The sequence below is a fragment of the Balaenoptera ricei genome, chromosome 8, assembly GCF_028023285.1.
Source record: "Balaenoptera ricei isolate mBalRic1 chromosome 8, mBalRic1.hap2, whole genome shotgun sequence".
Taxonomy (NCBI): domain Eukaryota; kingdom Metazoa; phylum Chordata; class Mammalia; order Artiodactyla; family Balaenopteridae; genus Balaenoptera; species Balaenoptera ricei.
The window spans coordinates 85,510,222-85,534,795 of NC_082646.1; the positions used below are offsets into that span (position 1 = coordinate 85,510,222).

Consider the following 24,574-nt stretch of genomic DNA (forward strand, 5'->3'; position numbering starts at 1 on the left):
CAGTTCAAGATGGAGCCAGGACCCGGACAGGCACGCTGGCTCTAGGCTCTGTGCTCTTCTGCACCACGCTATGCTGTGCTTCAAGCAGAGAGAATGGGCTTCAACTTGATGCAGTCATAAAGCCCCAGGCAGTGCGCTCCAGCAGGCCCCTAGGTGAGGGATAGGAAGTACCCCCAGGCCTGCATCAGTCTTCTATCAGCTCTTGGAGGGCGTCAACTTTTCTGCCCCAGAGGCAGGGTGATGAAAAGAACATGGGCTACGGAGTCAGACAGACCTTCCATTTTCCTAGGGAATGATTTTGAACCTTCCATTTTCCTAGGGCAAGTTATTTAACTTTTGGAGCCTCGGTTTCCGATCTAAAAAGTGGGGCTTATGTGACCTTTCCCAGGATTTTGTGAGGATTCGAAACAAAGTATGAGACCCACTCATTAGAGTCACTGGTGACAGAAGGATAGAGAGTGCCTGGTGTCTAAGAGCTATTTCCGATATTTCCTTGGGACAGTCATCCCGGCCCCCACGGAGGCAGTTCACACATATGGATTGGTGAGCCGGGACCGGCCAAAGGAAGCTCTGTCTGAGCCAGTCCACCCCGTAGATTTAGCAGACTGGGTTGCTTCCTGCTCCCACACAATGGAAAGCAATCTTAGTAAGTGCCTAGCTTAATTAGTGTCCAGACGTGCTCTCAAGGGCTGTGCACGCACACATGTCATCATGATCACCCACCTGTCTCTGGAAAGCCTGTTTTTCCAGAAGTCTGAGCCTAACTCCCTGTACAGTAACCAGATGAAATTTCCATTCAGTCAACTCTCAGTCCAGCTCCCTGCAAATGAGCCTGAAGTCACGACCCTCTTCTGCTGATGTGTCAGGTCAAGGGAGCACGGTTCATCTCCCACGGCACATCTCAGCTACTACGGTCATGGACCACCTCCAGCTCTGGGTGGCCACCCAAGACACTTAATGAGTATTAAAAGTATGAGTCTGAGCTGGAATTCTGTCCTAGAACATTCTCTGTACTCTACTGGTACTGAAATCAAGAATTCTTTGCAGGAATTACACCAAAGGATGCACCATGGGTAGGAAGGAAGGAAGATGTGTCAGAATGCAATCGAACAGACACTGCAATGCAGACTTCCGGGGGGATAGACTGCAGATTCAAGATCATGCTGCTTTTCTTCAATGGCTCTTCCAGAGAAAATAAAGAAGACATAACAGGGTTTTTTCCACCCCGCCCTCTGCCGCCTCCTGGCTGCCACAGCATTCTAGCTGGGGACATCATTAAAAAAACAGCGACGGGGAGATGGTGTCTGCTCCTAGGGACAAAAGGGCACGTGCAGGGGTTACTCCGTGACCCACTGGTTTACCCTCTCACTACCACACACACGTCCACAATGGCATCTTCAGCCTCCACTGCACGGTCCCTCTGTTCCTGTAGAAATTACTATGGCCAAAGATGAAATCTTCACTCTCTGAAATCTACAGCCAGATAGATGACAGCGTGATGGAAGGAAAGCGTACACTGAGTGTCTTATCGATCTACCTGCCAGCCCGTGAATGGCGGGTAATAAAAATTTATTGAAAATTAGAAAAAAAATGTCACTTATTCTGATTCCACTGAAAGGGAGTATTGATGTTGCATATGAAGAAATCCCTCTTTCCCCAGCACTAAACCGTCATCCTCTCAGCCAGCCAACCCTCCAAACAGCACGGATTTAAAAATCTTGCAATTTTATTTGCATATAAAGGCCGCTAGATATAGAATATCACAATAAATTTAAAGAAACAACTGCTTTCCTAAATTTCATTAACAAGAGAACATAAAATAGAATAAAGCTCAACAGCATTTACAATGGGAAAACAGAAATGACTATTAGCGACAATATTTTGTGCTAGCGCAGATTGCATCGACACACAGTGCAAAATGGGGGGTGGGGTAGGGAGAAGGAAGTAAGGAGACGATTCAGGGTATTTAAATATAAAGGACAACTAAGCCTTATTTTAGTCAGCTTCCATTGCATCCATTTAAATCTATACACGCCTGCGACTGTACCTAGAAGTAACTCAAGCTCTTTAAGACCTTGAGTTCTGAGAAAATGTGTCAGCTCCTTCGGACTTCTGATGCCCTGCTTCAAGCACCCCTTTACAGTTGTACTGTCCTTGGCAATATTAAACTCCTAACTTAGTCATAATACACAAAAAATATTTATATATATAAACCCATATTGAAAAGGAGTCTGCACGCTCTTTTTTCTTTTTTTTTACTGCATGAAATACCGGCTCTTGACAGATTCCATTTCCATATTTTTAAAGCTAAAATAATTTAAAAGAAACAAACATACAATGAATCCTTGTATAACCACAATATGGATCTCACTAGCTAAGCCATCCTCTAAAAGAGGGCCGTTTTCTTCCCTCGACACAGCTTTCTTTATAGTGACAGTGTTGAAGAGAAGTCTTTTCCACGCCTACTTTTGTTGAAAAGATTGTTCTAAATCCGGGCCACGTCTGCAAAAAAGAAGCATTCCCAAGAAAAACAACAACAACAACAAAACATCAAAAAATAAAATACTTCAGACAATACTCTTAAACAGTTGTGCAAATCTGGGTGGTTTTTAAAACACTGCCTACCTGTTTTTTCTTTTTTTTTTTCTTTTTTCTTTTTCCAGCTTAAAGCATATTAAAATAAGACTTTTGTCACCTTTTCAAAAGAAAGCTTGGCTGTCCTTTGGCGAACACTAACAATTTACAATGGCGTGGCCTTTGAGAAAACAGAAGTCATTTTACAAATTCACAACGGTCCTTTGATTCCAAATGGATGCCCCATTTTAAAAAAAAAAATAAAGAAGAAGCACAACCTCTAGCATCATTTGTGTTCCAGCAATTTACAAAAAGAACTCACATGATCTGGAAATAAACAAGGAAGAGAACTAAGTTTATAATTAGAAAAATGGCAGTTTTTAGACCTTCCCTCACATTCCAATTGGGCATTTGGAGGTTCAGGAACCCTGTGGGTTTGGAAGGTCAAATATAATTGGAGGGTTGGTCGGTTGAAAGCTGACTGTACACGTTGAGGCATTGATGTACGTTGTGTAACCGTCGGTCATAATGCCGTAACCTGTGGAGATAGAGTGTCACACTTACTGTAAAATATACAAATGATAGTGACTCAGTGCAGGGCCATCAGACAAGGAAAACAAAAAGTCTTTGCCAGTGGGCAGTGAGATGAAATTCAGTAGAGCATCCCCCAGGTATTACAGCTTTCAGAAGCTGCCTCCCGATTTTATTTTCTTTTAAGGGAGAATCCTCTACTTCAAAGAAAAGTGATTCTTTTTTCTTTATTTCAACACTAGATTTGTTGGGGGAGAGGCTGTGATTTCTTTACTAGTGAAAATAAAGAAAAAACATTTTTTCCTCTTTTTAAAATACGATTTTCATTTCAAAGCCCTTGTATTAACTATTGAGTTCCAGGGAAGAGAATGAGTAACATACAAAACCCCTCAGGGGCAAACACATCGATCATCCAAACCTCAAATGGGCTTCAGGACAGGTGAGAAGGGAAAGAGTATTGCATTGGGAGTTGGGAGAGGTGAATGCTTAGCTTCCTTACCTATAAAATAAGCTCTAAACTGCCTCAATGAAAGTTAACAATAAGTGACCTTATCTTACTTGAATTGTGTGGCTTTAATGCTGAGTTCCATTTCATTCAAAAGAATCAGGTAATCAAATGTCCAAGTGATCTGGACACCATAGGACACTGCTTCCTACGCTTACCTGGACACTGGATCAAGCAAAAACACTTCCCATAAGCAGTATAAACCTCTTGTTACCTATTGGAAGAAAGCTAAGAAAGTTTCTCTGGGTCTTTGGTACGTATATTCCTTTTATAAGTTTTAACATGTTGAAATTTCTAGCAGGTTTGCAAATTTGCACATTTCCCTGGATACCTTATTTTGTCTTACAGCCTCTGCAATTAAGTTTGTAATCCTATGTTGGTATCGGGCTTTTATGGCACAGAAATATATGTCTGTGAAAAAAGAAAATTATCAGGACTACCAGAAATAACTGGAAAGATTTTTTTCTTCCATTTGCTAAAATTTCTCCAAGTAAGCCTGTGGAGAGCTTAATGAGGGTCAACGGAAAAATTTCTTAAGAAAGGAAAAGAAGCATTTCAAATGTGCACTGTTTAGTTCTGGGGTCATAAAGTCTTGTTATCTCTCTCCATCAAGAGGTTGGTATTTGCCCTCTCTCTGCCCTCTTCAGCTGTCTTAAGCGAATAAAAGCAAGACAAAGTTTATTTGAATATGATCTCCTCTCTTTTAAGCAAGTTTATTATTTTGGGACTTCAGTGGAATTCCCCAATTGTCTGGCTAGTTTAAAGCTAATTAATGATTTAAAAAAAAAAAAAAGATGAAATGCAAACTTATAGGCACGATGCAGGAATTCAAACCTGATAACTGCTCCCCAGAAATGCTGTTTAGACACCATCTCCCATCCTATTCCCTCCCTCCAGCCCGTATCATGCCTTAGTGCCCTCCTTTTCAGGGAGTATGGCTTAAAGCCAGGGCAGGATGACATCCGCTCTTGGGGAGCCGCCCCCGCGCTGCCACTGCTTTCCATCCACTCAGCTCATGCCTGGCTTGGAGCAAGATGGACTTTCTCTGGCTTCTGTAGGATTATTTTCAATATGCTGTTTATTACCTGCCTAGCCAGGAAGCCACTGGATTGAGGGCTTTGAAAAGCAAACCTCACTTTTTGCTGTGTCAGGCCTAAACTCCTCACCTGTTGCAGGTTCATAAATAACTCCAGAGAACAGCCGTAAGCAGGGGCTCGAGTGAATACGGAGGCTGCCTACATACACGCACCCACTGCACACAAATGTCTGTAACCAGGAGAGGCCGGTGCGGCCAGAAAACCTAAGGCCTGCTGAAAGAGGCCTCGGGTCTGTCCCAAGGCCCAGTTACCCCTGGTTTGAAAAAGTCCGGAGAGACAAAACTAGAGCCCTGAAGGTTCCCGTGAGGCTTTCCGGTTCTGTGACCTTGATTCTAGATTACCTGGGAAAGCAGAAAACAGCAACTGGACCAGTTCCCACCTAGGGGAGATTTAATTATGCTGTTTAACCTCAGCCCGAGCTTATAGCACTGATGATTTCTGAGAAGTCTGAAATGGTTTTCTGAGATTAGTAAGGAAATGTCTGCCTGCAAATGTGTGGGTTCTGTCACTTCGGTTCTGTATCTTTCATTGCACATCTGAAGTTACTTTTTAGACAAAGTCTTGTCTTCCTGGGTCTCTGTGTGCATTCCACATGAAACACAATATTTAGGTAGAAGAGGACGTGGAAGTTATTTAGTCTAAAATCCAGGCCATTTCTTCTGATGCTCTTAAAGAGAAAATCTGCCCTTTATTCTCTCAGGGCTTCTCTACAAGCAGTGGTTATCAAACATTCTTCACTGGAGCCCTGAGATTCCAGAAATTGTCTGGGGTTAGTGCTGGGTTTTCCAAAAGGTGGTTTCTTACTCTCCACTCTGCTTAAAAGAGAGCAGCTCCACACAAAACACTTCTCAGCTTTATATATGTGTTTCTCCTAAGATTTCATCTCATGAAAGGGTTCCACTGGGAAAAAGAGTTTGGAAACCACCACGCCAATTACTCCTGGTGTAACTAAGGTCCCTGTTGTGAATGAGATCACGGATAATGACCCAACATGTTGTGAACTCCTTTCTCCCGGTCTTACCTTCATGGATTCCACCAAACACGTGGAGTTTGGGCCGGACTCGCCTCTGGACTGTGTTTAAAAGCTCCACGCAGCCCACTCTCTGAAGCTCCTTTGGAACCCAGTCTCGAAAACCTAAGAGTAAAATGCAATCAATACTCTTAATTTTCTGTCTCCAGGTAAGGTTTCATTTAGACTTTCAGGAAGCCATAACTCACAGAAGGTTTATTACATGATCTGTAATCCTAGCCTCTCCATTAATGCTCACAATGGCTTTTAAGGAACTTTTCACTCGTCACTTTGTCTTCTTTAAGTTCTTGAATTTTTTTTTGGTTTCCCATTTTTTTTTTTCTTCCTGTTAATTAACATTTTTTTTCTGTAAGGGATTTGATTTATTCAGCCCTGGGTTTCAACTCTTCATGGGCCAGTGACATTTATTCCCTACAGTCCCATAAGCTCTCTTTTTCTCTCAATTCAGTTACTTTCTCTTTTTTTTTTTTTTTTATTGTATCTCTCTTATAGCAGTCTACTTCAAGATGGTTCAAAGAAGAAGGGCTAGGAAAGGCTTCCTGTAAACTGGCCACAAGATACCTTGCTCTCTTTATTTTCTTTTTATTTTTAAAATTTTTGGCTGAGCCATGTGGCATGTGGGATCTTAGTTCCCCGACCAGGACTCGAACCCGCACCCCCTGCAGTGGAAGCGTGGAGTCTTAACCACTGTACCGCCAGGGAAGTCCCACCTTATTCTCTTTAGACACATCAACTCTTAACCCTTGGCTCCTGATGACCCAAGCTTGGGAATGCCAAGTTCCTCCTCCAGTCTCCTCTTTAACAATAGTGCAACCATGGTGACCCCGTGGTGGCATGCAGCAAGCTGGGGCTGACTGACTACCTTTATGCAAAAGCCACTTAGTTCTAAGTCTAATGCAAAAAGTCCATAAAAACTGACATCAATTATAGCAAAAGTCAGCTATCTGAATGATTATGGCCCGGAATGGAATCCAATCACCTCATTGGGATGGGGTATAAAGAAAGCAGATAGGACAAAAGGCTAAATCACAATCAGTGGGAACCCATTCCATAGCTCCATTAGTTGATTTCTACTATTCAGAAATGATCAGGCAGAAAGGGACAGGCCAGCTTATTCCACTTTGTTTGGCAAACGGTAGAAATGAAGGTTTAGCATCTCTGTAAATACGTGTTGGCTGGTGAGTGGCCAGAAAATATGGAAAATACATCAGATACAAGTAGGGGCCCTATAAAAATCCAGCCAGGGATTTCAAAACTTTGTTAATTAGAGGGAAAAATCTCTAATCCACAGTGATTGGCATATTCCCTCATGGATGTGTTTTTCTTGAAGAGGGAAAACATCTCATTTCACGGGCAATCACCTAAGAAAGTGCCTTGCTCGTACCACAATAGTGAAGTCCCATGTGCCATGGCTCCCTTAGCTGGAGAGAATTCAAGGCCAATCCCCACACCCACCCCCTACCTCCTAGTCCAGAATGTTCACAAGAATCCCAATAACTACACTGATTAAGGTTCAACATTACCTTATGAAAACTTTGCCTGACATTTTATTTTGGAACTCCGTGATGTAGATCTTACTCTGCTATATGCACAGCCACTCTCTGGATTACTCCATCTTTACTACAAAGAGAGGGATGGTAGCCTCTCTATTAAGAGTTCCTGGAATGTCCGAATTCTTTGGGGGCTAGAATTCAGACTTACTGTTACTGCCACTTGCTTTTGCACCAAAATTAATGACTTGATGAAGTCTGTGAATGAACTGTTCTGTTCAAAGTTATATTCCAAATAATACTTCAGGTATGTAAATGTTTCTATGCTGAGGATGCCCAAGTCCCTCACAGTAAACAGCCTAAGGGGGATTAAGCCTGCACCCAACTAGGCTGCTCAGGGGAAGGATCAAGTTGGCTGGGATGTGGTCTCTGTAGGGTCTCACTGTGTAACTCATGCTGAGCAGAATATTTAGCCAGCAATTTAATGATTTGTTAGTCTCTAATGATCGCAAAATAGGGAAATTAACTAATCATGACTTGATAAAGGTTATTGATAAGTATAATCTTGTAAAGTATGGAGGGGGTAGGATGGGGTACGGAAAGAGCATGGGGATGGTGATTCTGAAGCTTTGAAAAAAGTCAGGAAGTGCTGATCTTGTGCAAATCCGTACAATTTCCCTGTCTGTAACAGAACTGCCTTCCCTTCTCTTGCTTCCCTCCCACCCCCCATCATGAAAATGTGCCACTGTGGCTCATGCCCTGGTCCTCCCTTCCGCTGTTTCTTTGTGAAACACAGAGCACTTCCCTTGTAAGGGCAGGAAGGCAGCACTAAGCGGCGTGAAGGGGAAAATATCTACAAAGATTAAATTCACATTAGGGGATGCGTGTTAGATTTTTTATTTTTCAGGCCAACAGAGGAGGGAAGTGAAATGGATAGTAACCCCAAACCACAGGAAAAAAATGATGAACATCATTTATTTTTGTATTGTTTTCCTCCTCTCTCCAAAGCAAGATGATCACGAAAACTTTTCTAGCCCTGTACATTTAACAGTTTGTTAAGAGGATAGATTTCATGTTATGTGGTTTTTAATATAATTTTTTAAAAGAGGAAACTCTCCTACTAAAAGGGAAACATCTGGATTGCCTGAGCATACCTTAGTTTGACAAGGAAGGCTGCTGGTGTAATAGACACCCAGTAGATGGGAAGATCAAGGTGGTAGTCCTGTTTGAAAAATGTTCTGTGGCTAAACCAAACCACTAACAAGCTCATGAATAATTAGAAGATTATTATATAAATCAAACAATCATCTTCTGACCTATAATCTGGGTGACTGAAGGTAGCTTTGAAGCATATTGGCAATCTAAACCTGGATGCAGGTTCACTGTATCTATAAGATGAGTATCTTTAAGTAATATTCAACATAAGTCCTTACTTAACACCTTAGCTAAAAAAAGGATTCTTTTCTTGTATAATTAGCTCGATGTTATACTTAAAGATCTCCTAGGTTCCACTATTATATGGAAAAGGAGAATGAACTACTTTGAATGAAAGTTTCCATCATTTCATTACCATTCAAAAGCCCTGTGATTGGGAGGTCTGTGTCTTCCTTCCATTCCCCATCCCCCTCCCTCACTCCAAAGTGAATATAGTTCTTAAAATAAATTATCAAGCTCAAAAGACTGTGGTGCTCTATACTCATTTGATTTCCCCTGACCTGACTAAATCAAAAAATTTAATTTCAAGAACACCTGTAAGCCCAGCAGAACTGCTCAGTTCAATGATCATACTGGGTTTCTTTAAAGACACTGACTTTTCTTTTTGTATTCACTTTTTTTTTTTTTTGGAGAAAAATGATTATGTCCCTGAAGCATTATTCATTATGCTTGGGAAAAAAAAAGGCATCACGTATGACGAAAGAACACCTTTGCTTCACTTACCGAGAGGAGGTCCGTGTGTCATGAGTATGTCGATGCCCTCGGGGATAAGGTTCCACTTGTCCAGCAGAGACTGACCTCTGGGCAGGTTAAAGCCCCAACCATTAAACCATGGGGTCCTTTGGGGGAGATAATGCACATGGTATCAGGCCAGCAGAGCCACGTTTCCGCTCTACACTGTTTTTCTCTCGCACATTCCCCCACGGTTTGCATTGCTCTCTTTTCTCTTTTTGATGGTTGGCCCTGGCAGCAGGATCCTTTTTTGTTGACTGCTTCAAAACCAATTCATTTGAAAGCAAGTGTGGAGCCTACAAATTGTTCAACTAGAAAGAGGCACAAGAGCCTTTACAGTGGAGACTTTCCCAGCAGACCTCTATCAAAATCTTAACAATGTTTTGTCTTCCCCCAAATCTCAGTGCTTCCTAAAGATGCCCAGCCCAGATCCGAAGCATGTCCATCCTTCCTGTAGTGCCTCAGGGCTAAGAAATTCCATCAGCCTTCCTTCCTCCCCATCACTGTGGAACGGCTTCACTAGAAAGATTCTTACTGAAATCCTTGGGGAAAAGGACAAGTGCTCTGAAGGCAGAAACCTCCACACATAGGGATGTTCTGAACATCCCAGACTGAGAATGCTGAAAAAATATTGGGCGCGGTGGGGGGGTTGGTTAGAAAGGTGAGACGGGACACTGAACAAAAAGCCAAAGTGGAACTTTCCTCCGGTCACCAAAGGGAAGATTTCTGGGGACACCTCTGTTCACTCTGGAATCCAATCTCCTGACAGTGAATGTGAGCATTCCACCCTCTCGGGAATTTCTGCTCCAGGAATAAGTTTCTGAGATCGATGCTCTATGTAGAAACGAATGGCGTCTTTGTCCATCCAGTGAGCATTTCTAACTGGAGCTGAAAACGTCTCTACCATTTATAATAACGGGAGAATGATCCATTTTTCTCTACAAATACTACAGGCTACATCACATCAGAACAAAACAGTGCCCAGTGCTGTCCTATTCCCAAACATCTAGATGTAACCATTATTTTTTGAAATCGACTCTCTTTGTCCTGGAGGAAAATTCCAATTTGCTAGGGCGTACACGTCAAAGACAAGTTGGTCAATATTCTGGCTAAGCCCAACTTTTCCCTTCAGCTTAAGCTGCCCCTTCCACGCCTACTGAGAGAGGTAACCCTGTGTACAAGGGCACCTGGTCTGTCACAGCTAATCAAACAGGGGGCATTATTATTTAAAGCCAATCATGGCTCAGACTAACCAGTGTCTTTCAAGACTCTGCACTCAGAAACACTAACCATCATTCATTTGGTGGTGGGCATGCATAGTCAAGGCCAGAGGTGAAAGGATGGCCCCTGAAAGCCATGTGAAAATCCACCTTACAGGTAAGAACCGCAGTTCCCACTGAGGTGCCTGAGAGAGTAAGTTCCAGAGATAAGAGACTGTGTGGCCTCAGCTAGAAAAAGAGAAACCAAGGAAGTATTTGACTTGGCCCCACTTTCCAAGTCCCTAAGCCATCCTCAGGAAGCTTACTTGTAATAACAATAGCTATATAACAACAATAATCGTTATTAAAGTTATTATTTATCGAGTGTTTGCTCTATGTCAAGGTACTATTCTAAGTACTTTATTTGTATTGACACACTGAAACCTCACAACCAGCTCATGAGGTGGGTGCTATTATTAACCACATTTTACAGATGAGGAAAATGAGGTACAGAGAGGTCAAGTAAATGCAGCCAATAAATTGGACATAAACCCAAGCAGTTTGGTTCCAAAACCCAGACTCTTAACCTGCATGCAATTCCCCTTCTTATATACTACCTGAATTAATTTACTACTTGCCCTGAGTGAGCCCCCTTTGTACTCTTTCAAGTTTGAGTGTCTTATTGCTTGAAGCCAAATGAGCACTGAACTAGAATAATACAGCCATAAGGTGCTGAAGTGCACACCAATGGTTTTTGCCTAGCCAGCTCTTTCCGCCTTCTTTTGGTAACAACATTTGAATTTCTTATGGAGTACCTTTCCCTCCCCGACTCAGTACATGTGCTCTGGTAAGGCTGACTCATCCCTGCTCAGAATGAAGCACGTATGGCCTCTCCGTGAGCAGCGATTGGTCTAGGGATGTGTATATGACCCACGTTGGGCCAATGAGCGTCATCCTCAGGATTTTGTCGGTGTTACCTAAAGAGAAGTCATAGTTTCCTCTCTTTCCTATCTTGAGAACTACGTAAGCCTGCTACCGCCTGGGAGCTATCTCAGCCACCAAGCGGATAGCTTGTGCTTGAGAAGCAAATCACCACAAAGAATGCCAAGCCAAGAAGCAGAGTGCCTTGATGACCTTGTTGGACATGGGGAACCAGCTGTGCCTGAAGCCAATCACATTTTTCTTCCAAGTGTATAAGCCAGCAAAATCCTTTTCTTCTTATTAGCTTGAGTTAGATCCTGTTTCTTGCAACCGAAAGAGTCCTAATATATACAGTTACTGTATTTAGTGTAGAAATGACCTATGTACCTATTGGCAATGATTACCCACCCCCCAAGATGTCCACGTCCTAATTCCCGGAACCTATAAATATATTACCTTACATGGCAAAGGCGGATTAAAAGTTTGTTTGGGAGCTAATCAGCTGACTTTAAATTAGGGAGATTATCCTGGATTACCTAGGAGGACCCAGTGAAACCACAAGGTCCCTAAAAGTGGAGAAGGGAGGTAGAAGAGGAAATTAAAGAGGTGCAATGTAAGAAGGACTCAACCTGCTGTTGATGGCTTTGAAGAGGAAGGAAGAGGAGCATAAAGCCAAGGAATGTGGGCAGTGTCAAGAAGCTGGAAAAGGTAAGGAGAGAAAACAAATGCTCCCACAGAGCCTCCAGAAAGGAACACAGCCCTGTCGACACCCGGATTTCAGCCCAGTGAGACCCATGTCAGGTTTCTGACCAACAGATTGTGAAGTAATAAATGTGTTGTTTTAGATGAATGGATAAAGAAGATGTGGTATATATACACAATGGAATACTACTCAGCCATAAAAAAGAATAAAATTTTGCCATTTGCAGCAACATGGATGGACTCAGAGGGTCTAATGCTAAGTGAAATAAGTCAGACAGAGAAAGGCAAATACTGTGTGATATCACTTATATATGGAATCTAAAAAATACAACAAACTAGTGAATATAACAAAAAATAAGCAGACTCACCAGATATAGAGAACAAGCTAGTGGTTACCAGTGGAGAGAGGGAAGGAAGGAAGGGCAATATAGGGGTAGGGGAGTAAGAGGTACAAACTATTAGGTCTAAAATAAGCTACAAGGATATATTGTACAACATGGGGAATATAGCCAATATTTTATAATAACTATAAATGGAATATAACCTTCCAAAATTGTGAACCACTATATTGTATGCCTGTATATATAATATTGTACAGCAACTAAACTTCAATTAAAAAATACATTAAAAAATAAATATATGTTGTTTTATGCCACTAAATTTTTGGTGATTTGTTACAGCAGCAATAGAAAACTAATTCGGTATCTAAACTGTCTGAGCTGGTTATAAAATCCAGGGATTGTGAGTGGCCTGAGTCTCACCTGGTACACAGCATGTGTTCAATCAACACAGCCCTTCCACAGCCACACTGTCTTGCTCAGCTAGGTGCAATGCTTTTGGTTTCCTCTGAGGAAAAGGCAGTGCTCACTTTCTTATCCCAGTCTGTCAGGGATGCACCAGGCATCGTGGGTATGGGGGTGATGCCTCGTAGACCCTTTCAAAAGGCCTCGTAGACCCTTTCAGAGCTTAATGAGTCAACCCTGCTCTCTCTTGCCTTCTAGGACTCCCTGCCTGCAGGATCTTAAACATTTTCATTAGACTCTAAAATAGAGTTTTCCCAGTTTGGGATACCCATCTTTCCCCTTTACTTTACAATAATAACCCTCTTCCAAGATTTGTTTTAAAAGTAAAAAGAAAAAAAAAAAAGGCAAGTTCAGAACCCAATGAAGACTCAGTGAGCATTCTGGCACGAGAGAGAGAAAAATAAGCAAAAACATCTGTTTTCCTAGATTTTGCAAACAAGCTTCTGGGCCTATGGTTCCTGTCTGAATGGTGAATAAAGAAGGGTTTGAAAGAGTCCCAAGCACACCCAAGTAGTTGGTACAATGAGGGGCTCTGATTTCACTGCCAGCGTCTGTCTGAAGGCGGTCAGCCCCTGAACCCCGAGGATATCCCAGGGGCTTCCAGAGTCAAAGAACGGGACTTATTTTTTTCACTCTTTCCAGTTTTCCCTCATAGAATTTTCTCTTGGAAACCCACAGCCCTATTCCCCCAGGAAATGCTCAGTTTTACAAGTGGTCTGTAAAAGATTAAGGCAGGTCCATGGTCTAGAGGTCCCTTAAATTTTCTTTGGTTAATGTTAAGCCTGTGACAAAGCCCAGACATTTCCAAGTTAAGGGTAAACTTTGAAAATGTTGGGCTTTTCTTTTGACTCAAACCTGTATGTGCATGAGAGAGAGGTTAAGTTATACGAAAACGAACATTTATGAAGTCCCTGATACGTTTTTACGTAGGGGTTTGGTTTTACATAGGCTATTACATTTAACTCCTCATAACAATACTTGGGCTAGGTATTATCAGCTCTGTTTTTAGATAAAAAGCCTGAAGATCAGTGATATCAAGTAATTTGTTCACTTTCCTAGGATTAGTAAGTGGCGGAACCGAGATCTGAACCCAGATCTGCTGGCTGCAAAGCCGGTGTTCTTTCTTTGCACAATGCTGAACTAAAACCTTCCAGCCCAGTTTTGGTTTTGGCTCTCACATACATAAAGTTAACAGGGCTAATCCATACGGTCTCTGAGGCTGTGCACTGTGCAACTCCAGAGGGCTCCATGGCATTGTGTGATGGAGGTGGCTCTTAGTGAAAATGCAGTGTGAATTCAACAATGCTGGTACGGCTTCTCTGGGATGCTTTCTGTTCCTCTAGATCCCCTAGATCAGGCCTTTTCCATAATACAGTGACCAGGAAATGGGAAAAGCAGCCCAGTGAGAGGCTCCAGAATTATCCCAGCATGGTGTAATAAATGAGGCATACAGAAATGGGAGACCCATGTGCTAATTTGCATTCTGGCATCAATTTGCTAATGCACAAGACCCTTGGATAAGAGAAGGTCCTCAGTGGGCCAGTTTCCTCATCTGAGCAAAGAATGAATGGGCGGATGCGATTACGGGAGTTCAGGATTGCTTTTAGGCTGCAGAAATCTTATGCAGAAGCCCCAGACACAAAGCAGGTACGTGCAGGGGTGTTTCTTGCCAGGGGATGGGGAGGAAGGGGCTCGGAACCTGTTCACTCACTCAGCCCCCTCCTCCTTTCTGACCTACGCCTCTGAGCACAGCTGGCAACACCTGACACTTGATAATCTTTCTGTGATCTAGAAATCCCCAAATTCTGTCATTCTGTGCAGGCTATCAATGTTCTGAGTAAATGCTGCGAATTGCTCTCAATGAATTACCTAAATTGCCTGTAAAGGACCAAGTCCACTGTGGGAGAAATAGCTGCACAGAGCAGAGACCGACTGTGTCAGCATCAATGAATAATGCTTTATCCAGTTGAGTTTCAACCTGAAACACGAAACCCCAGCAGTGAGCCCCCCAGGAGTTCACTGGAAAACGTGTGCACAGCCAACCTCCTGAGCCCCACAATGAGTTTTGTTCTGTAGCAGTGGGGAGGCGAGGGGGGAAAGGAGGAGGAGGGAGGAATCCAAGGGAACAATGTCTACTGCCTTGGCCAAGGACTTAATAATTAGCTGTGACTAACAAATGCCACATGGGAACCGACTTGTAAGAAAATGTCCCACAAAGCACCCTATTGCCAGTGGGCCAATCCGAGCCCACGACCGCCCCTCCTAGATAGGGATTAGAAAATCCTGGAAGGAAGGGGAGTACTTCAGCTGCCTGAAGCCAGTGGACCGAAGACTCAGATGGATGGAAGCTGGGGATGCTTTCAAGGCGCCCTCCCCCTTATTCTCAGAACTAGAGGCACTTGGCCTCTCGGGGCTGAGAGTCCAGGGGCAGGTGCTGCGGGAGTTCACATAGGCAGAACTTGTTCCAAACAATGTCAATACAAAACAGGTTTGCTCTCTGGAAGCACGTTGAGATTAAATCACTGCAAAGGTCATCTGTGTTTGCCGTACACAATGCTGTGGTGTGGGCGGAAGGGAGCTGCCGGAGCATAAATCCCAGGTTTGGACAGGTGAATGGCCATTCACTCCCGGACCAACTTCGGTGGGAGCTGGGCGCACCCCAGGAAAGCAGGATTTGGAAATGAGCAATTGGTACTTGTTCAGCTCAGATGGGCTACCCAGGTTCACTGCCCTGGTGTTGGTCAGCACCGACAAGTTCCCCATGGACCCTGGGTCCTGGGCGGACTGCATCACAAAGACTTGGGATCCCTCTGAATACAGTCTCCTGGGTGCCCGCTGCAGAGATTAGGGCTTGGGATTCTGCATGAAAGCTGTGAAGGGGCAAAGTGCAAGCTCACGAACCCCCAGACTTAATTAAAGGGCTGGCGCGTTGGCTGCGCCACTTCAAACTACGAGAACCTGGGGGTTTTGTAAAAGTTAGCCATTCTTGTTTTGGAGGCAGTGGGTACGAGTATGTATCATGGAGTCAAACAGACCCACGTTCAGTAGGTCTGCTACTTACTGGCTTCTCTGACCCTCAGTCTCCTCATCTTTCAAAAAGAAGCAGAATATCCACCCACGTGGATAAAGTGAGATAATGAGATAATTTATGTAAAACTTTTGGCAGAGAACTGCCATAGAGTATTAATGTGCAGCTTCTAATTTGTATATGATATACATTGGTAGTGTGTGTGTGTGTGTGTGTGTGTGTGTGTGTGTGGGTATATACACACACACACACACACACAAAATTGCTCATGTTATATTTTTTTCTCTCTAGAATTTCTCAAGCTATGGCTCATCAAATCATAGACCCTGCTGCTCCAGACTCTGGAAAAGTCCCCAGTGCATAGGCAAGCATTACTAGATGGCTAGATAGAGCCTGATTTCCTCCGGCTGATTACTTATTAAAAGGCACTTCCTCAGCTCACTTTTGAGTGGAAGTTTTTCAGAAAGGCACTCACTGCCTCGCCTGCCGGCTGGCTCAGTCTTGCATAGACAATCCTGTGGAATGTGAGAGCACAGGGTAAAACGGTTAGTCAAGGCTGCTTAGCCGGCAAGTACAGGTGGCTAGATTTTGACAGGATTTTAAATTGGGGAAGTTCAAGGAAGGGGTTTGCTTTGGGCCCTTGGAATATTTATAATAGGGGGCTCAGAGAGGTTCACTGGAGGAATCGACACACTACTAATTAAAGCCATCACCACCGCCTGGCACCTCTGTGAAGCAAAATTCAGAAACCAGGAGCCAGTTTCCACAATCCCTTTCTTTTCTAAATGGTGGTGCTTCAGAATTGCAACCTCTTCCACACCCGGCACTCCCAGCCGCCATCGGCCCCTCTCCGACTACACATCACACCAGGTCCAAGGGAAGCTAATTTAACCACCGCTGGTTAAAATCACACCGCACTTCACAGTGCCTTTCACATGCCATGAAGCTGTCATGATAATTCTTGATCTCTGGCTCACCTGACAGCTCAGTCCTCCCTTGACTGCAAAGCTTCCCATCAGTTAGAAATAGCAGTTTCCCTGGCACCAGATGTGTCATCCTGAATATCCAGATGAAAGGCAGACACCTGCCCCGCTCCCCTCCTTGCTTCCCTTTCTCTCCACAGCTCTGGAGATTGTTTAAGAAGCCAGCCTTCTCCCTCCCCAAGTCCCTCCACTTGGAAGCCTGGAAGTTACTCTTCCATGCAATTAAAAGGCTGTCTTGCATTAGCCCACGGAAGGACGCCACATCTTGTGCAGCAAAGAGACGCACATGGTAATTGACATCACTAGGAGAGAGATGCAAAGCTTAACTTCAGGGCAAGATTGACACCTCTGGGCAGCTGCCTGGGAAGCCTGCCTCACCCAAACCAGGACTCAGCTGCCTCCAAAGGGCAGTGCCGGCTTCTCTCACACCAGCTGTCTAGTCCCATCACTTCACTGTGGCTTTGTAGCTTGGTCTTTCGTTATAAGGTCCTTGGGATGAAAAGAGATCCTGTTTTGATAAAGGGAAGGCCTGGTTGAATAATGTGGTCTGCTGCCATAGACAGGATAGGAACAAATCATACCCAAGGTAGTCACCTGAGGCCCATGAGCTACAAATAGGGGCTTCATAAACCAAGGCAGCACACACCGCTGTCTTGACAAACATGCCGACAGTGTCCCCATGCAAGTGTCAGAATTAAGCCTCTGTTACCCATTTTCCTCTCTTGCTGGAAAGGAGATGGTGTAGGCAGAGTTTGCTTTAGGAGCCAAGAACAAAAAAAAAACCACCCTGACCTGTTTTTGAACTTGGTGTGCCCTGAATTATTAAAAATAATGTTACAGCATTTGCCTGGTCCTCCCAAGCATACCTGCCTTTAATCTTATAAACAAGTTCACAGCAGGAAGAGAAAGATTTCCAATAGGTTTCCTTCCCATAGGGTTGTGAGGGAGACTATTCCCATCCATCATGCAAAGAGCCTGACAGGGGAGAGGAAGGACCATGGCAGGACTTCCATTTGGTGGGCAGGTGAAGTGGACTTGGGGTTATGCCCTGGTGCTTCCAGAAATGGCTCTTTGTTTTGTGGCCGAGGAAATCAGAGGACCAGGTACCAGGGTACCCTGACCAGGATGGGCCTTGATCTGAGCAGCCCTCAATGGGACCTGCATTGATTGATATCTAATCCCCAGCAGGGAGAATTCCTCAAAGAGGGACATCACGGCCAAGTTTGAAAGGAAAAGAAGGCTCAATGGGTAGAGAGGAGTAGAAAAAAGAAAAGCAGTATTCATCTTTTTTTCCACTAACATTTATTGTGGTAAAATATATATAACAAAATTTAATATTCTAACCATTTTAAGTGTATAATTCAGTGGCATTAAGTACATTCACAATGTTGTACAACCATCACCACTATCCATCTCCTGAACATTTTCACATCCCTGATAGAAACTCTGTATCCATTGACAATAGCTCCCCATCTCTCCCTCCCCTCAGCCCCTGGCAACCACCATTCTTTTTTTTTTTTAATTAATTAATTAATTTATTTATTTATTTTTGGCTGTGTTTCTGTGCGAGGGCTTTCTCTAGTTGCGGCAAGCGGGGGCCACTCTTCATCGCGGTGCGTGGGTCTTTCACTATCGTGGCCTCTCTTGTTGCGGGGCACAGGCTCCAGACGCGCAGGCTCAGTAGTTGTGGCTCACGGGCCTAGTTGCTCCGCGGCATGTGGGATCTTCCCAGACCAGGGCTCGAACCCGTGTCCCCTGCATTAGCAGGCAGATTCTCAACCACTGTGCCACCAGGGAAGCCCTCTATTTTCTGTCTCCATAAATATGACCACTACAGGTACCCCATGTAAGTGGAATCTTACCAGATTTGTTCTTTTGGGTCTGGCTTATTTTGCTTAGCATAATATGCTCAAGATTCATCTATGCTGTAACATGTATCAGAAATTCATTCCTTTTTGTGGCTGAAAAATATGCCACTGTATTCCACTGTACGGGTGTACAACATTCACATTTTTTTCATCTAAGGTTTCTGTAAGTCTAGGATGTGCCAGTCACTAAGCTTGGCCATAAGGCGTCATGGAAGATGAGTCTGAGTCCCTTCCTTCAGGAGGTACACAGGTACTGGGTTGAAAGCTCAGAGGATGGGATCAGTATGGTCCTTCTGGGGCATTTAATCATTCCACAGACATGACCTGGATGCCTGTTATGAGCCGGGTTCTAGCAAGGTCGTTGCTAGGAATACAAAAATTGAATACAGTTTCCAGGATAAACCCACAGCTCACCATTTCATAGGTAAAGCTGCCCTGGACAGAAGTCTTTAAATGCTGGCCTTCATTCCAAAATAACCTAATTTCCAAAGAGCTTGGGGAACATCAAAATGATCTGAGAATGAATCCAGCAATTCCAAGTGCAGACTGGATAGGAGGTGACCTGGGGCACAGCTGGTAGGACTCTGCGGGGGGAGGTCTCCTTCCACGTCCTCCTGCACACTCCTTGAGAAAGCTCTTCAGCCAACACCAGGACCATGAAACACAGAACCACATCCTACTAGAGAATAAGCCTGCGAGGGCAGCGTGCATCACATGCCTGGCTGGCTCTAAAGTGTGGGACAAACAGGACAGGGCAGGAGGCAGGAAGATTGCCAGGTACTCAGCAAACTCAGCAGAGCGCACCTGCCCCCCACCCCTACCCTGTAGACATGTCACAGAAACCTAGCCAGAAGACAGTATTTTTCTAACTTAGATTTCCCAAAAGAGTAAGAAAAAGAGGAAAGGTGGGTTCAGGGTTAGCTGGATTTGATCTTGTTACACAGTGAACTCTTAAGAATTGATGTTAACAGCGGGGATGGACTGATAAAATCTCTGCCCCAAAATAGGGGATAATACAATATTTTATTATGTTTAGTTTAGTTTAGAATGTGCCTGTGTTGAGCGTGTGTTGTCACACATTTATTTTGCTAATGCTGGTTTCTTTTTATACAATTTCATATTTGGGGGGACCAGGGGGAGGACTGCAATGGTAAGAAAGCCTGCTCCTGAAAAAACAGACCCAAAGAGGATAAGTGCTAAGTGGACCATAAAATACTAGGCAGCCAGTCATTAAACGTAGCAAGGAAGACTGGAAGTTCAATGACTTTGGCCTGGTTCACCACCGTGTCCCTACCACTTGGCACAGAGCAGATGCTTAAGTATTTGTCAGCTGAACTGACTAAGAGTGAGTGTTCATGAAGAGTTTGTAACTTCATGAGAAAATGTGCATTCCGTGATGGTTAGTGGCAAAGCCAATTTGCAGACCAGTATGAATGCAAGGATGTAAAAAAATGCTTAGAAAAAAGAAAGCGATCAAGATGCTGAATGGTTATCTCAGGGGTGGGAGGAGAACCAGGAGTGATTTTTTTCACTTCTTTCTATTTGTCTATTATTCTCTACTTTTTCTATACTGACCACCTATAATTTGGAAAACATTTATCCAGTGTAAAAATCTCCATGCAGTCAAGTGCAGCTTGAGCATGGATGGAGAAATCTGGAGGATTCGTTATCTGCTTAGACTGCAAAGCAGTTTCTTCCAGCGGGTGAAGAAACTGGTGGATTTGGGGGACTTGAGCTCAGGAAGCTGACGTACGGCTTGCCTTCTTTCTCTCCCCTCCCCATTACCATTTGCGGGGACAGAAAGGCGTCCTGAGCAGCAGAGTCTTTTATTCATTCAAGTAATTCAATACACATTTACTGAGCATCTGCTACATGCCAGGCACCAGTCTGCTGGGGGTGGTTCATCTTACTGAGGGATTTCAGTTTCACTGTAGATAACATTATATAACTGCATAGTACTTTACTCATTATAAATCATTTTCACATTTATTAGTTCACAATTACCCCCAAGTGGTGGGCAAGGTATTAATTATAGAGAAAACAGTATACAGAAATAGGAATTTTAGTAACTTGCACAAGGTCACCTACTGCTGAGGTGGCATGGACATAATTCTGTAGTCCAATGATTTCAAATGAACAGTTAAAAGTTAGACAGGTCTAGGTTCAAATTCTGACTGTTTTCCACTCAGCAACGTGACCTTGGGCAAGTTCATCCGTCTGATCTCAGTTTTCTCATCTATACAGTGGAGATAATAGGACCACCCACACAGGTTTGTTGTGAGGACTGACTGTGATCATATATGTAATGCATTTCCCAGAGTGTTTGCCCTACATTAAGAATTCAATGTGGGACTTCCCTGGTTGCACAGTGGTTAAGAATCCACCTGCCAATGCAGGGGACATGGGTTTGATCCCTGGTCCGGGAAGATCCCACATGCCATGGAGCAACTAAGCCCGTGACTACTGAGCCTGTGCTCTAGAGCCTGCGAGCCACAACTACTGAAGCCCGTGCACCTAGAGCCCGTGCTCCTCAACAAGACAAGCCACTGCAATGAGAAGCCCGCGCACCGCAACGAAGAGTAGCCCCCGCTCGCCGCAACTAGAGAAAGCCCGCGCGCAGCAACGAAGACCCAACGCAGCCAAAAATAAATAAATAAATTTATTTTTAAAAAAAAGAATTCAATGTTAGCTCTTGTTTCATCATTATGAATGTTAATATCATTATAAATATTAATATCACCAACCCTTAGGTGTTTGTCCCCTAATTTATCTTCTTCGTACCCTCATAAAGTGTACCTTCTCTCTCCATTTCTCAGATTTAGAATGTAGATACCAAAGAACTGAGCGGATCTATCGCAAAGCAATGAGTGACGGCATCTGGATACAGGTGGACCAGCCTTGGATAAGGAACGGGAAGGCACTGACTTGGCGTTTAGAAGACCTGGGTGCTAGTCTAGGCTCTTCCAACTTACTTGCTACAAAACCTTGAGCAAGTAACATCTCCGATCTCCTGTTTCTTTAACTGTGCAAGGGGGATAACGGTTTCGATGAAACTTGCAAGCTTGTCACACAAATGCCTACATAAACGAGTTTGCAACTATACAAAAAGTGCCTTCTGATGAAGTGCCTTCGAATTCCCATATCACTGGCTGTCTGTGTTGCCTGCTTGTGCTGTTTGAAAATCTCAGAGGAGCCAGAATAAGTGACAAGTAGGTCAGATGTACGTTAAAGTGCTGGCCTCCATTTATCTACCATTTTGGCTCTAAACGACTAGTTTCAGTCCAGACCGATTTAGTAAAGTGAGGAAACTGTGGCTGCAACCTGGCAGGACACACAATCAGAGGAATGAGTGAGAAGTTTAAGCTGCCCCTTCAATTCAGAGGTTAAAGCGAGCAGACAGACCCCGGTGTCTCTGTCTCTGTGTGCCAGCCAACCATGTATTATTAATTGGGCTCAGCAAACGTTATCGAGCACCTTCCACTGCAAGGCTCTGGCAAGGCCTCCAGGGATCTAAATACAATGCAAGACCATCCCCACCTGCCATCTGGTAGGGATAACGAGATAGTCACCGGCAAAACTGTTCTCCCCATCTCGGCCCATTAAAATTCTACTGAGCCCTTAAGGCTCGTTATTTTCCCTAAGAAGCTTTCCCTGATCCCCTCAGCACTTTCTTTGATCATCATTTGTGGAATTTCTCATACTATGCGTTATTCCTGGCTTGTGTGTGTACGTGTGTGTGTTGAACTTATTTCCTACCTCATTCCAACAAGCCTGTGAGTCAAAGTTGTGCTATGAATATGCCTACTTTCCCCAATGGATTGTAAGCCATGTCCTATTTATATTGGGGACCCTGAGATCTAGCACCGTGCTTGGTACGTGACAGATGTCAAGAAAATATTCATAATAATGAAAAAAGCAAGAAGAGTTTAGAATAAGTGCCCAAGGGAGTGATCCAGATAATAAGTGTGTCTGGAGGTTAGAGTAGGGCAAGATAGATTAAGGTTTGGGTTTTTAAAAAACAAAGGCCATTTAAAAATACTGGATTGGGACTTTCCTGGTGGTCTAGTGGGTAGGACTCCACACTCCCAAATGCAGAGGGCCCAGGTTCTATCCCTGGTCTGGGAACTAGATCCTGCGTGTATCCCGCAACTAAGAGGCTGCAAGCCATAACTAAAGATCCTGCATGCCGCAACGAAGATCTCTCATGCCACAACTAAGACCTGGAGCAGCCTAAATAAATAAATATTAAAAAAAAAATACTGGGTTATAAATCTCACAGACCTGTGTTGTCAAATACGCCAGCTACCATGTGGCTACTGAACACTGGAAATGTGGCTAGTGTGAATCGACATGTACCATCAGTGCGATACTTCACTGTATTTTGGATACTTCACACAAAAGAGAATGGAGAATTATCATAATTTTTATATTGGTTACATGTTTAAATGATAACATTTGGATATACTGGGCTAAAGAAAATATATTATTAAAATGAATTTTTTTCGCTATCTAATGAAGCTACCAGAAAATTTAAAATTACATATATGGTTCATGCTATATTTGTATTGGACAATGCTAGCACAGGCCATACAAATGTTTGTACTGTGATTCGGTAATCCCTATTTAGGGATTATATCCTAATGAAATAATCTAAAAGTAAGTATAAATGCTACATACAAAGTTGTTCACCTCACTGTTACTTATAAGAGCAAAATATTGGAAGCAAGTATATCCAAAACTCTGTATAAAAATAAGAATGGTTAAGAAAAACAATCGTATATGGAAATGTATAACAGGTGAGGTGGCCGTCTGAAGCAGGTCATACCTAAGCTTTCCTGGGTTGAGCAGTGCAGTGACTGGGAAAAATGTGAAGAAAAACAAGAAAGCTATTCTTTTTGTCAGAATGGTATGGATTTTTCCTCGGGTTCCCAAGCTTTCTTGGAATTTTACGATAAAAAAGCAGAATGGAGATCAGCATCTCTGGCGAGCCTCTGGTCCTGAACAGGTCTATACTGTTGGCTCAAAGAGGAACTGGGCAGTGCTCAACAGCTTTGCTCTGGAGTCAGATCTGTGTCTGAAGCGGTGCTAACACCTCCCGCCACACCTCTCTGAGTCTTAGTTTGCCCATCTGTAGAATGGAAATAATTATAGTATCTACCTCATCGATACATGGCTGAGAAATAAATAAAATAATCCATGTGAAGTTCTTCACAGGGTGTCTTGTACACAGTAAGCACTAAATAAATGCTGACTCTATTACTATTATTGTAAAGATTAGAGGAAGAACACGACATAATTGAGCAGGATGGCAAAGCAGAAGGGTGGAACCTGCGTGCTCTTAACACTGCATTCTGGTTGTACTGGGTCACTTCTTTTCAGTTTCTAGAATCTTTTATAGCCATTGAATTTACTCAGCCAAGGTTTCTTCTTCGTTTTTCATCCCTTGAAGGATGATGAGATTATAAATGTTCTATATAATGTGAAATAATTTAACCAGAGAATCATTTAGATCTGCTCTCTCTCACTCAGCAGCATAACTCTTATCAAAAGCCAGGCTGTACTCTCACTCAAATTGCACTTTTTTCCCTCCAGCATGTTATTCATTCAGTTCCAATCTACTTAGAATATTAAACACAATTTATCAATCTCCAGGTGACCTTCTATTAGTCAAAAACAAAACTAGGTCAATTCTTTTGTTGTTTCTTAAAGAGTTGCTGATGAAGTCAAGAAATCTAGGAAAAGAAGCATTTCATTTTTCTGATACTCCGTCCTGCTCTTTCTCTAATAAGGGACGAAGCAAGTTTGCCTAAAAACAGACTTTGTTTTATAAATAGAACATTGTTCAAGGTTTTCTAGAGGTGTCTGCTAAAAATAAAGAGGGTTACAGTTTACTTCT

General features: G+C 43.3%; 1 protein-coding gene across 5 annotated transcripts in view; it reads right to left on the reverse strand.

Moving 5' to 3' along the window:
• Positions 1 to 1,708: 1,708 nt before the first annotated feature.
• Positions 1,709 to 24,574, reverse strand: part of MPPED2 (metallophosphoesterase domain containing 2) — a 173,756-nt gene continuing 150,890 nt past the window's right edge. For all 5 annotated transcript variants that reach the window (XM_059931304.1, XM_059931302.1, XM_059931306.1 and 2 more), the window contains 3 exons: positions 9,166 to 9,281; positions 5,729 to 5,842; positions 1,709 to 3,112 (listed from right to left, as the gene is read on the reverse strand). In XM_059931304.1, coding sequence (XP_059787287.1) covers positions 2,994 to 3,112; positions 5,729 to 5,842; positions 9,166 to 9,281 — 349 coding nt within the window. In that variant the 3' untranslated portion in view covers positions 1,709 to 2,993. The remainder of the gene's footprint in view (positions 3,113 to 5,728; positions 5,843 to 9,165; positions 9,282 to 24,574) is intronic.